We start from the raw sequence: 14327 nt of genomic DNA on the forward strand, positions 1-14327 counted from the left end.
AAAAGGCTATACGGGTGATCTTTGTCTGTATGTGCAAGGGTAGAGGCAGTGGAGATGGGTGTAGGGGAGGGGTCTTTTCTGCTCTGGTGTCCCCGGGGTAGAGATACCTAAATCCGGCCCCCGCCTGTAGGCTTCTCAACCCAGCCTCTGACACCCCTCACGATCAGAGCTGGAATCTCTCACCGCGCTGGGTCACATCAGTTTGCGCTGTCCTCCTGCGCTAGCGGCTCGCAGGCCCAGGAAGGCATTGTTGTTATTCCTCTGCCGTGGGAACGATGGGATGGCCATTCAAGTGTCAATCAGTGGAGATTGCGCTGTCCGTCCAGCCCCTTGCAGAGCCGCTACCTCTCAGATAAAGTCCTTCAAGGCCGTGATGGCTCATAACGACGTCTGCAGCTAAGTCGGCAACTTGACGGCATTTCAAGCGGACGGGCATGTCTGTTAAAGGGAGGCACAGCCCACTAAACAAATAACTCTTATCGTGTTGATAGCAGCCTGGGCTCTGTATCCCAGGGTGTCCAACACAAGCTTGAAGCTGAGCTAACGAGAAGTAAATTACTTTCTAGACGTGTTAACACAGTGTGCCATAGCAACGTCGCAGCGGCGACGTATTCAAATATATGTGAGTGGTGTCGCAGCGATATAACATGACCAGAGTGCCATGGTGGCGTGCTGAACTGCAACTTTAACGTCCATTTTCTTATCAACAAAGCTTCGAGCTGGGACACGACCTAGGGCTCCATCAACAAGATAAGAGACGTTTGTTTTTTGGGTTGTGTCCTGCATTAAGCACCGCTTTGTGACACAGTGGGGACGAAACAACAGGAAGGTTCGCCATCAGTGGCGTAGCTATCAAAGTGTGCAGGCGGTGCAACTGTCACTCGGACCCATGGGCCAGACGGAGTCACGCGCAGGGCGGGGGGGGCGGATTTGTGGCCGGGCCCATTTCTAAACTAAACGAAACTATGTTATTTTACAAGGCCCACTGAGCTGCTCCATAGCTCTTTTTCAGAAGTGACCTGGCCACAAATGATAGGTCAACAAAGTAGCTTATCATTGAGTGAACATTTATAGCAGCCAAACATACCCTAAACGCGTGATGTTGATTCTAAATTTGGAAGTAAAATCCAGAGGACCCAGAGGAAAATGCACGTGACCACAGGGGAGAGAGACACCGCATACTCCAAATATAAATAGGTGTCAGGGTTGGGATCGAACCCACGACGTCCTGTATACCAGGCGAGGGAGTTAACATCTCGCAACCACGATGCCCCACTGTTTCAACCGCGTCGCCGGTCGCTGGACCAGCGATTGACGTGAGGCGCCGTTGCCGTGTCGTCGTTGCCCGTGACCCAGGCTCTCGGTGGAGACGATGGAGCTGGAACTGGAGAATCTGAGCCAGAAGATCGCCTCGCTCCGCCAGAAAGTGCGCGCCGACCCTCAGCTCAGCCTTCAGATGGATTCCTTCTTCCAGGTACCGGCGGAGAAACAAACTCAGGCACCCGGTCATCCGTTGAGCGTCGACGGTGTGACACATATCGCCCGCGACCAGATCAGAATGTGCCCGATCCCGTCGTTTTCTCGGAAGCTAAGCAGAGTTGGGAAAGGATAGTGCCTGTGATGGGCGACCACCATGCACAAGCAGGTTGTTGTGTAGAGCTACGGGGCGACATTGGTGGGCAGGAGAGGGCAGCGCAGCAAAATCCATCGTTGTACTGCGCCGTTTTCCCACGTCTATGTGCCCCGCCTTCTCCGATCAACACCGATCAGAGCGGTGAAGTATGGCCAAACAGCCCCCATGACCCTCACGGTGTGATGAGTCATGGGGGTTATACAAGTACACGTTTAGCACGAACTGATTCTTAACTTTTCTAGCCAATCAGACAAGGAGATTTTGCCACAATTCTGGGATATGGATCAATGTCTTATCCACCTGTCCATCATTTCAGTTGAGCAGCTTTGATTTTTTTTTACATTAACCGCTGTGTGGGCGGTGGCTGTAGAATAGCTTCATTGTCTATAAGCTAAGCATTGTACAATAAGACATGGGCAGAGGCAGCGATTGATGTGCTTTGGCTCACCTCCAAAGTTTAAAGCATCCTTCTTAGTGGAGCTTGCGTCTCCGACCCAGTGAGTTTGAGGAAGGGCAAAGCTGCATCACCATCATCATCACGATCATCACTCGCAACCTTAAACTCTCCACTGCTGCATGAAGGTCTCACTAGCCCACCACAACACTCCAGCCCTTACTTACAACCCTTACTAGTTGGCTGTGCCGGGTGGTGGCGGGTTTTAACGATACATTTATACGTTTACACGATATAACTCAAATAAACATCTTATGAGTGTATTGTTTGTCCCCCTTCATGGATGTGCCACGTGTGTTCTCACCGTTGCTGTGACGGCTTCCCATCTCCGCGTTTGTGTCTCGTCAGTGTCCATCGCGTGCACTCGATCAACACGACGGGGCGGGTTTTTTTTTCTTCCAAATAATTTGCCCGAGACAAGTTTCGTTGGAGAAATACATTTTAGGTCAATGTCGATTGATGTTGAGGCAATATTCTCGATTATGCCTGTAAATGCATTTGTTGTTCTTATTGTTGTTGCTGCTCTGATTTCTCTTCGCCTGATTGTTGTGCTCTATGCTACTTTATCTTTACTGTCGCTTCAGTCAGCCAGGGCACTCCCCCCTGAGCTCCCCACCCAGTGGGCCTGTAAATGCAGCAGAGAGAAATAAAGAAACTTGAACATCGAAATGTACACCTCAGCCTCATTTGGGAACGACTGCACGACCCCCGGACAAAGTTACAACTTTTAATCAACGCCGCACGGAAACCTCAAACACGAGTCGAATCTTCAAACTCGATTGGTTGCGGGCGCAGGATTCAAATCGCCGCTGTCGTCGCTGACTCTCTCCGGTTTTTTTGTTTGGCGTTGCGTGCGCTCCGTCACGCGTGCTTTGCGTCACACGTGTGCGTTCGTGTCCGGCCGCGGGTGGCGTGGATCAGGAGGCGTCGCGCACCATGGCGGAGCTGGGGCGCCGCCGGACGGTGCTCCGCGCCGACACCCGCTCGCTCGCCAGCTTCCTCTGCGAGGACGAGGAGGGCTTCTCGCTGCAGGAGTGCTTCGGCATCTTCCACAGCTTCTGCGCCAAGGTCCGGAACGCCATCAAGGTACGCACCGGATCTCCCCCCCCCCACCCCTCCACCCCTCTTGTGCTTGTTAAAAGAAAGCAACGGCCAGGCCTGCGATATTCCAACTGTAAGCGCTGTACATAGGGGCGAGTATGACCGGCAACTTTTTGGCCAGGTTTGTTTATGTTTGGAATTGAACCGCATGTCGGAATACGTGAATTTATATGAAATTTATCTGAAAAGGTAAACGCTGAACCACCCCACGCCCTCGCTTCGCCAGCGGTGGCAGTGGCGTGGTTGACGTGGAATCTGGTGTGAGGAATTAAATGGGGCCCTTCTGTCCAAATTCCCCTCTTCTCGAAGCCCGGTGACTTTGCTCCCCTAGCCCGTGGGCTCCGGTGCAGTTGCACTGCCTGCGCATCCCGAAAGCTACGCCAGTGGCCACGATTTTAACAGCGCGAGTGCCGTCACCCGTGGCTACGTGCTCACACGTGCCTCCGTGCCGCCGCCCAATCTCCGTCCCTCCACTCTCTGGCAGGAGAACCGCGAGCGCGAGATGAACGAGCTGCGGCAGCAGCGCACGCGGGAGGCGTCCTCGCTACCGCCGGGAGCCAAGCGGCGCTCGCTGGCCTTCCCCGCGGACGAGCCGGTTCCCCGGGGCAGCGGCAGCGGCAGCGGCGGCGAGGCCGACCCGGAGCAGGCTCCGCCCGAGTCGCCCGACGCCGGCACGTCGCCCGTGACGCCCGTCTCGCCGATGCTCGCGCTCTCCCGCACCTCGGTCGGGTCCACCAATGCACGGCGTAGCAGGCGGCTGCCGTCGGAGCTGGGCGGCCGTGACCTCTTGCACTTTCTGCACGCGTCGCCGCCGGTGTCGCCGCCGGTGACGGCGGCCGGCGAGCCGAGCGAGCGGGACTTCGACGGCGACCGGGAGAGGGAGCACAGGCCGCTCGAAAAGTCCAGCAGCCTCCGTCGCAGCGGCGACCTCGTCAGGGGTCAGCGCGCCACCAGCCTCACGAACCGCCTGGCGTGGCGGGATGAAGACGCGGAGAGGCCCCTGGGCAGGGCGGTAGAGAGGAGCAGCAGCAGCAGCGCCGGCTGCGGCGAGACGGTGGCGAGGCGCTACGACTGGGAGGGCGTCACCGCGAGGCCGTACAGGCGGAGCGCCAACATCGGAGGCGGCGTGAGCGGCGCGATCTCCGACTTGGAGAAGGCGCTGGGCATCGCGCTGGGCGCCGTGCACAACGACACGAGGAGCGCCAGCCCCGTCGCCGGAACTGCGCCCTGGGCCGCCCCCGTGGCCAGGCGGTACGGGCGAGTGGAACCCGTGACCTCGGAGCCGGATGTCGCGTCCGCCGCCCCCGATCGTCGCCAGGACGGCGCGACGGCCCCGTCGCCGAGCGCGACAAAATACGACCGCATCAACGGCGTGGTCGAGCGGCGCGAGCTCGTCAAGGGCTTGAAGTCCTACGACGGCGCTGTCGTCGAGGTCACGCCTCAGCAGCCGGAGTCGGCCGCCGGGGATACGGAGGAGCCGGGCGACGTCGTCCTCGTAGACCTGGAGACGACAAAAGACGCACTCCCCGAGACGCGGAGGGCCGTGGCAGAACCTGCGCAGGAAATCGACGCCGGCCCAGCGCCGATGACAGAACGGGCAGCTGACGTCCCGGCACCGGCCGGCAGCGATAAGCCTGATGCAGAGGTGCAGATGGTTTACTACGTGCGTGGGTCACAGCCAAACGCACCCACTACAGAGACACCCGGGGCAGGCAAGGATTTTCGGGGGGGTTCTCCGGATCTCGCTGTCATTAACGAGGCCTCGCAAGCGAGCGAAACCGGCGAGTCGTGCTGCTCTGACGAAGCAGTCGAGCGTCGCGTCTCTCTTGACAGCGCGGAGGAAGAAGCGCCAGCGTCGGCGCCGTCTGAACACCACGACCAACCAGCGCCGACCGATGATCCACGGGAAGAATTGGACACGGAGGTGGCGCCGAAGGCGCGGGAGGAGCCGAGGAGGGAGACTCCGCCGCCCGTCGTGGGCTTGCGGCAAGTGAAGTCAAAGGTGGCCGCCTTCGTCCAGAGAACGCGGAGTTACAACGTCCCGGCGGAGCCCATCAGGCCCAGGCCCGTGGGGGGTGCGAGCTCGTCGGGCGCCGTGACGATGAAACCGGCGAGCAACAGGACGACGTTCAGCACGTCTGCGACGGCCTCGCCCGCCAAACCGGTCAAGGCGGCCAGCGTCAAGGAAAAGCCCGACACGTCGTCCTACCTGCAACGGGGCAGCCCCTTCCGGCGGTCCGTGATGTCTCCGAATCCAAAGTCGCCGCCGCCGCCCCCGTCTGATCGCAAACCGGACGTGGAGCGCGGCGGATGCAGGAAGCCGCAGCCGGCGCTCTCGGTGCCCGACGTGCGAGATGGCGCCAGCTCTGTCGAGAGGAAAAACCCGGCGAGCAAATTGCGAGCGACGTCGGGAGCGGGGGGCAGCACGACGGACGTCCGCGGGCCGCTAAACCGGTCCGACAGGCTGAGGGCGACAGTGCGGGTGAAGGCCGGGGCGCCCGTCGAGGGCCCGCGTCCCTCCGCCTCGCGGCCCTCCTCCGCCGTCGAGCGGTCGCAGAGCTTTGGCGTTTCCGCCAGGAAGCCTCCCGAGGGCGGCAACAAAGTCACGCGGTCCGAGTCTCAGCGGACCGACGGCAAAGGCGCAACCTCTCCCACCTCTCCCACCTCTCCCGTTTGCCTTGACCACTCGAGGCAAGTGAAATCCCCGGATCTGAAAGCCGGCTTCGTCGTCCGGTTGTCGGCGGTGACGCCGAAGCACGGCCTCACACGGAACCACCTGTCCGCCTCCTCGTCGCAGCTGGGACCGAGGAAGTCGTCGTCGTCGGATCTGCCGGCGCTGAGCCGGCACTGCGGCCCCACGGCGCGGACGGATGGGCCGCAGGCCGGGCCGAGAGACGGCACCGTGAGCCCCGCGTCGTCGGACGGGCCTAGGAATTTGTCCGTCAGGGCCGCTGCCCGGGTGGCGGTGGCGGCGGCGGTGCCTCTGAAACCCGCGATAGGAATTCGGAGAACATCGTCGGAGAAATGTAGCCCCACGGACAACAGGCCGGGCCGGCCCCTGTGGAAGTAGAGAAAAGTGACGGTGATGAAAGTTAATAGATGGAAGAAAAAAAAAAAATACGAAAAAAGAGTCACGTATAGCAAACGCTGAAGCGAGCCAGATTATCTGACCGACGTACCTTCACAGCAAACGCGCCGACTCGTCGCGCCGGCGAGGTCCCGACGGAGTCGAGGTCGACCGCGGCGATCGCTCACCGTGCGCTTTGTGCCACCTTGTGCCTTCCGTGCCAGCGGCGGTGGGGTCCCCCGTGCGAGGGACTCTTGATAACGTCACCCTGGGAAACAAATACCTTTGCCTCACATCTCAGGTGCTGCTCTGTTTCTTTTACACGCACGGCCCAAACGATATTCGCTTGAGTACTTATCGAAGAACGAGTGTAATGAGCGTATACCTTCGGCTACATCTCTGGCCCTGATGTATTGAGAACTCAATCACGTGATGCACTGGCTTTTTTCGAGTGATGTGGAGCCACAAGAGTTTAAATGTGTTAACATGGTACACGCACACACACACACTGCACACACATACACCGTACACACATACACTGTACAATGACACGCGCGCAGTACACACTGCGGTTAAGCAGTGTGTACTGTGGGGCACGTGTCTCTCACGAGTTGTATCCAGCACCGCCCGGCTTCTGTCTCCATCTCACGAGACAACCGCTCACGTCTCTTTCCCTATTCACGTGGAGAATGCCGAGAAGTCGGTAGGCATGGCAGCCTAGACCGTGGTAGGCATGACAGCCTGGACCGTGGTAGGCATGGCAACCTTGATCGTGGTAGGCATGGCAGCCTGGACCGTGGTAGGCATGGCAACCTTGACCGTGGTAGGCATGTCAATCTTGACCGTGGTAGGCATGGCAACCTTGATCATCGTAAGCATGGCAGCCTGGACCGTGGTAGGCATGGCAACCTTGACCGTGGTAGGCATGGCAGCCTGGACCGTGGTAGGCATGACAACCTTGATCATGGTAGGCATGGCAACCTTGATCGTGGTAGGCATGGCAACCTTGACAGTGGTAGGCATGGCAACCTTGCGGATGGGGTGGGGGCAGCAGCCAGGGCCACCCGGTAAACGTAGAACGTTCGGTCAACACTGGGCCACCCCGTTGCTCCAACGGCTCCAACCACGTGCCAACGTCAGCCCAACGTTGCGCGCTTACCGGGACGGCGGCGGCGGCCTCGCCGTGGCCACGGCCGTGCACTCTGACGAAGCTGGTGCACGGAACGAGAGCAACAGAAGCAGTGCGCGGGGCCCGTGACGAGCCGTGCCACGCGCGCCCCTTCCCGTCGCGTCGATGGGAGAAGGGGAGCCGGAAGCGTTCGGTGGCGATGTGGGTTGGTGGCTCACGGCCAACACCGGTGACGATTATTTGAACCGATCCTGGGCCTCCCCTAGGTCGACTCAGCCTCAAATTAGTACCTTGTGCGGTGTGTAAACATCGTCACTGGGGAGATAAAGACGGCCGGGCGTGCTGCTGGCCACCCACCCCAATTTGTGCCGTGCCAGCCTTCATAGGTGCTCGCTAACAGCACTTGCCCCAACAGTCTGTTACAGGCTATACGAGGGATCTTTGTCTTGGTGTGATGTGCGGCGCGTGTCGGGCCGTCCCCGTCTCTCCGCAGATGTTCGGGAACGATTTTGAAAGTTGAAGGGACATTGTTGTCGGGGTTTTTTGTTTGTAGACGAATGATGAGAATCTCATCGGATGGACGGCTGTGTCAAGGAACCGAAGGGGCCCATGATTGGTAATATTTAATGTGGGGGGGGGGGTTCAGTACATGAATTGTCGCCACTGTCTAAAGTTTTAGGGTAGCGACCCCCCCACCTGAGCCACCGCTCCATCCACTATCCCCTCCGTGCCACAGAAACAGACGGTTGAATTGAAGCGTTGAATCGTACGCGCTGAGCACACACAGGCACACACACTCACACACACACGGGTACACACACACGGGCACACACTCACACACACGCGGGCACACACACACACAGTCACACACACATACGGACACACACTCACACACGCGGGCACACACACACACACGGACACACACTCACACACACGCGGACACAAACACACACGCGCGCGAGCCCGTTCATTTAGTGACTGCAGCGAGAAGCCACGGGTGGAGCGGACACATAACTACCTCCAAGCTCCACGCCAGCCAGCCCGCAACGACGAGACAACACATCGGCAATGTCGATTCGGGGGACAAGGCAACCCGGAACGGAGCAATGAGAACCGCGCAGCAAAAAAAAGACGGAGGAAAAATAAACAAAACCGGGAGGAAATTCTGGGAGCCACCAAAGATCTCGCCGATCCAATGTCTCCCCACGCCACCCCTGACCCCACAGACGCGCTCGCTGTCCACGTTGCCGACAGAGCGCATGGGGGGGGGGGGAGGCGGTCGCACGTTGGGAGCGCGCTGTGAGCGTGCCCTGGCCCCTCGTTGCCACCGCTGCCTCGCTTAGCGCGGCCCTTTCCTGCCGACACAAACGGGGCGAAGGGGGTCGCAGGCCTGCCCCCCCCCACCCCCAGCCTGCACGGAGCGGCGTGTGGGTTTGAAGGGTCCCGAGTCACGGCGAGACACACACCCGCGTTTCGTTTCGGGATGCACTGTTGGTGAAGTAACGTCGAACAATGAACCCCCACGACCAGCACTCGTCCATCAGTGGATCGACAAAAGGGCTGTGTGTTCAACAACACAAATCATAATAATAATAGTACTACTGCTTAGAATTATTATTTGAATTCAGGGAATGGCCTGAAATGAAGCTGGTTCGAGTGTGTTGGACAATGTATCAAGCCAGCCGTGGTTACTACTCCTTTGGACAAATGTAAAAACGAGTGTCATGCTTGAATGACGTTTGCCTGCGCTCGGATTATGACATTGATTGAGGGGTGTTTTCCATCACGCGTGTCATTGATCACGGTCAGGTTGGAGCGTTACTTCATTATCCTCACTCCTACTCCCTCACTTACCTACTGGCAGAGGTGTGGACTCGAGTCATGTGACTTGGACTCGAGTCAGACTCGAGTCATGAATTTGATGACTTGCGACTCGACTTGGACTTGCATAACAATGACTTTGTCCCACCTCTGCCTACTGGTGCCCCCCCCCCTTACTAATGACTTACGCCTGGATTAATGAAGGCTGCTAACAAATGAACTCGGGACCAAGAGAGATGTAACAATCTGAAGGAATCGCTGTGATCCCAGACCGTCAGGGGAAGAGAGGTCGAGATTTCGTGTCTGACTGTGATACGAGATATGTCAACTTGTTTTTTTAAATGAGTTTTGTTGTTGTTGTTTAATGCCACTTGCCAATTACGTTTATATAAACGAAAGCTGTCTATTGTATAAAGGTCGTCTATCAATATCGTGTATCAATATTGTGTATCAATATCGTGTATCAATGTGAACGTGGACTCTCTACGTCGGCTCGTGGGAACACGCTCCGTTCGACACCTCGTGAATATGTGGTATAGGTGAGTGAGTCTGTGGTGTAGGTGAGTGAGTCTGTGGTGTAGGTGAGTCTGTGGTGTAGGTGAGTGAGTCTGTGGTGTAGGTGAGTGAGTCTGTGGTGTAGGTGAGTATGTGGTGTAGGTGAGTGAGTCTGTGGTGTAGGTGAGTGAGTCTGTGGTGTAGGTGAGTCTGTGGTGTAGGTGAGTCTGTGGTATAGGTGAGTGAGTCTGTGGTGTAGGTGAGTGAGTCTGTGGTGTAGGTGAGTGAGTCTGTGGTGTAGGTGAGTCTGTGGTGTAGGTGAGTGAGTCTGTGGTGTAGGTGAGTGAGTCTGTGGTGTAGGTGAGTCTGTGGTGTAGGTGAGTCTGTGGTATAGGTGAGTGAGTCTGTGGTGTAGGTGAGTGAGTCTGTGGTGTAGGTGAGTGAGTCTGTGGTGTAGGTGAGTGAGTCTGTGGTGTAGGTGAGTCTGTGGTGTAGGTGAGTGAGTCTGTGGTGTAGGTGAGTGAGTCTGTGGTGTAGGTGAGTGAGTCTGTGGTGTAGGTGAGTCTGTGGTGTAGGTGAGTGAGTCTGTGGTGTAGGTGAGTGAGTCTGTGGTGTAGGTGAGTGAGTCTGTGGTGTAGGTGAGTGAGTCTGTGGTGTAGGTGAGTCTGTGGTGTAGGTGAGTCTGTGGTGTAGGTGAGTCTGTGGTGTAGGTGAGTCTGTGGTGTAGGTGAGTGAGTCTGTGGTGTAGGTGAGTCTGTGGTATAGGTGAGTGAGTCTGTGGTGTAGGTGAGTGAGTCTGCGGTGTAGGTGAGTGAGTCTGTGGTGTAGGTGAGTGAGTCTGTGGTGTAGGGGAGTGAGTCTGTGGTGAAAGTGAGTGAGTCTGTCATGTGAGTGGCTCTCTCCGTCTCGTGCCTTCTCCCTGAGCCCACGTGACACCTTCAGGTGCACAGCTGAAGGGGCCCACGTGCCGAGCGGCGTGACATTCACAGATCTCACCGGGAGCCGTTTCGTTAACCCGACAGCGACGTTCGGATTAACGTAGAGCTGCTTGACTCCTGCAGCCCCCTTCCTCCTACTACTGCCCCACGGGCCTCGCCCTAACCCCACTCGAGGTGGCCCCAGGTCGGCGAGAAATAAATTATAGTGCGGAGCGCGGGCGAGACGGCGGCGGGACTCCGCTGCGTGCTTGTAAATAAATGCGCGTCACGACTACCGACCCTCGCAATCCCGCGTTTAATTACCGTTGTGTTTCTTCATCTGTTGCTTTACAGATGAATTAATTGATTGATTGGTTTGATTACATTCATTGTACCAGCTGGGATTTATCAGTTGGACCCGAATTAAATGCATAGCGGGGAGAGGGCGGGCGGCGTCTAAGATTGATAACTTCTGAACAACGAGGCAATCATTTCAGGATTAGAAATCCAGATCCGCTGGTTCGTTTAGCTCGACGGGTTTAGAAACCGTCCCCCCGTTGGTCGTGCGTGGAGGAACAGCCGCTGGCTCCACGCGTTACGCCGAACGCGAGGACGTTTCGTTCGGGGTGGAACAAACGCGGAGATGGCCACGTCCTGCGGCCTCTGCTGGGGTCGTGTCCAGCCTGACGCGGCCCGCCTGCTCAGAGGCCCTGCGGTGTTCAGGTACGCATGGGACACTCGGTTTGTGAACGCTACTCGCGTGATGACGATGCCGCCGCTGCTGCGGCTGGCAGTGGCGCACAAGCAAGGATAAGGATCCCCCGTATAACCTGAACAGACTGTAGGGGCAAGTGCTGTTAGCGAGCACCTATGAAGGCCGAAACGGTACACGAGGAGGTGGGTGGCCAGCACCACGCCCGACCGCCTTTGTCTCCCCAGTGGCGATGTTTACACGTCGCACCAGGTACTCATTTGAGGCTGAGTCGACCTAGGGGAGGCCCAGGACCGGTTCAGATAATCGTCACCGGTGTTGTTGGCCGTGAGCGGGAATCGAACCCGGGTCGCCGGGTTTATAGCGCAGCGCGCTAACCGCTACACCACACAAGCACAATATACACACACACACACACCCTCTGTCAACGACAACACTGCCTTCAAATAAAACAATAAAAACGAACTGGATATAATCGGCGTCGTTTCGGGCAATGGCCCTTCTTCATATAAATGATAGAACCCAACGCGCTATGCAGCAGGGACATTGGCCGGGACGACGCCGATTACGTCGTTTGCTGTGAAGGCAGTGTTGTTGACGAGTGTGTTGAGTTTGTTTGGTTTTGAAAGTGATACATTTCGCTGTCACGCAGTCCAAGGGCCAGAGCAGACATTGTTACCACGTTATGGTGGCTCATTACCAAAGGATAAAGTGCTGGATTACGTCGGATCTCTGAAACTAAGCTGGTGTTGAGCGTGGCTAGTATTTGGATGGGAGGCCGGGTGGGAATGGCAAACGTTGGCATGCATCTCAAGGTGACCAGGCCATGGCTGTAGAGCAGTGGGTTTTGAATATATCCTGCGTGTACAAGCCTTGAGTGTTTACCCCTATTATGCGTAGGGATTGATTGAACATCCCAAGGCACGACCTGAAAAAACATTCCTGAGAATCAATTAAGCTTTCTTGATTTAATAATTTGTATCATTATTGTTATCAGTTGCACCGATTTCTTTTGATCATCATTAATTTCTTGATAATTTGTTCGTTTGAAAATAGCAGGATTGGTCGTTAAAAAGAAAATCTGTGACACCTGGAGTGTCGCCATCCTATCCCGTGCAAGTGAAATATCTGACCCTGACCCATGGTCTCTAAAGTGGTCATGGCTCAACCACCGATGCTACATGACCTCTTGACCCACACTATGCTCAAGCCCCGGTGGCTGAGAACTTGGATGTTGAGAGACAAAAGAATGTGGCGACACGCAGAGAAGCGGAGGGCTTCAGCCGCCGCGAGGGGAGAAGGGCAAAAGGGGGAGAGAGAAAGGAGTTGACTCGAGTTGTGAACGGCTCCCACTCACCGAGTGGGGAGAGACCTCCCTCAACAGCCGTTCCTCCGCTAGAGCACGATAGGCTACGTACGGTGCGAAAGAAGTTTAACATACGTACAGCTCGTGAACATGGCAAAGAGCCCCCCGTGTAGCATTTAAGACTGTGGGGGGCAAGTGCCGTTAGCGAGCACATATTGGGTCTGGAATGGCGCACGAGGCTGATGGTTTGGCCAAGACAACGTCCGGCTGCATTTGTATCTCCAGTGTGAATTTTAGGCTGAGTAAATCTAGAGGAGGACCAGCATCGTTTCAGATGTCACTTGCCACTGATGTGAGCCATGGCCAGTAATGAAACTCAGGCCGCAGAGTCGTGCGTGTCTTAAAGTACCCTCTGCACTTTTCGATTTAAAGCTTTCGTGACTGCAGGGATTCATATTCTTGGCTCTTTCGGTAAAGTCACGTAGAAGGGAAATAATAAAATAATAAAAAATAAAACATAATAAAATTTTCACGACGTTTCGGCCACAACGCAAGCAGCCGTCCTCAGGTGAAGAACAGCTATCGGACGCTGTCTTTCCAACGGCTCTGTTTTTCACCTGAGGACGGCTGCTTGCGTTGTGGCCGAAACGTCGTGAGAATTTTATTATGTTTTATTTATATTATTTCCCTTCTACGTGACTTTACCGAAAGAACCAAGAATACCCTCTGCACGTCACGTGGTGGAGCGGAGGTACATTGTTTCGCACACTGCGTTATAAATCCAGCAACCTCGGTTTAATGCCCGCTCACGGCTAACATCAGTGGCGAGTGACATCTAGATCGGCACCGAGCTACACTCATCCTTCACCAACCTGCGCTGACTGCTGTGATGTCGTATGGTGTCACACAACCCACGTGTGAGATGGTGTCACACAACCCACGTGTGAGATGGTGTCACACAACCCACGTGTGAGATGGTGTCACACAACCCACGTGTGAGATGGTGTCACACAACCCACGTGTGAGATGGTGTCACACAACCCACGTGTGAGATGGTGTCACACAACCCACGTGTGAGATGGTGTCACACAACCCACGTGTGAGATGGTGTCACACAACCCCCGTGTGAGATGGTGTCACACAACCCACGTGTGAGATGGTGTCACACAACCCACGTGTGAGATGGTGTCACACAACCCACGTGTGAGATGGTGTCACACAACCCACGTGTGAGATGGTGTCACACAACCCACGTGTGAGATGGTGTCACACAACCCACGTGTGAGATGGTGTCACACAACCCACGTGTGAGATGGTGTCACACAACCCACGTGTGAGATGGTGTCACACAACCCACGTGTGAGATGGTGTCACACAACCCACGTGTGAGATGGTGTCACACAACCCACGTGTGAGATGGTGTCACACAACCCACGTGTGAGATGGTGTCACACAACCCACGTGTGAGATGGTGTCACACAACCCACGTGTGAGATGGTGTCACACAACCCACGTGTGAGATGGTGTCACACAACCCACGTGTGAGATGGTGTCACACAACCCACGTGTGAGATGGTGTCACACAACCCACGTGTGAGATGGTGTCACACAACCCACGTGTGAGATGGTGTCACACAACCCACGTGTGAGATGGTGTCACACAACCCACGTGTGAGATGGTGTCACACAACC

The 14327-nt window shown here is 56.2% G+C and overlaps 1 protein-coding gene across 1 annotated transcript in view; it reads left to right on the forward strand.

Moving 5' to 3' along the window:
- FHDC1 (FH2 domain containing 1) overlaps nucleotides 1–9011 on the forward strand; it is a 38744-nt gene extending 29733 nt beyond the window's left edge. The window contains exons 10-12 of the mRNA XM_078863307.1: nucleotides 1357–1474; nucleotides 3009–3173; nucleotides 3673–9011. Coding sequence (XP_078719433.1) covers nucleotides 1357–1474; nucleotides 3009–3173; nucleotides 3673–6258 — 2869 coding nt within the window. The 3' untranslated portion in view covers nucleotides 6259–9011. The remainder of the gene's footprint in view (nucleotides 1–1356; nucleotides 1475–3008; nucleotides 3174–3672) is intronic.
- The last annotated feature ends 5316 nt before the right edge of the window (nucleotides 9012–14327 follow it).

This window comes from Lampetra fluviatilis, chromosome 15 (assembly GCF_964198595.1).
Source record: "Lampetra fluviatilis chromosome 15, kcLamFluv1.1, whole genome shotgun sequence".
In the NCBI taxonomy this organism is placed as follows: Eukaryota; Metazoa; Chordata; class Hyperoartia; order Petromyzontiformes; family Petromyzontidae; genus Lampetra; species Lampetra fluviatilis.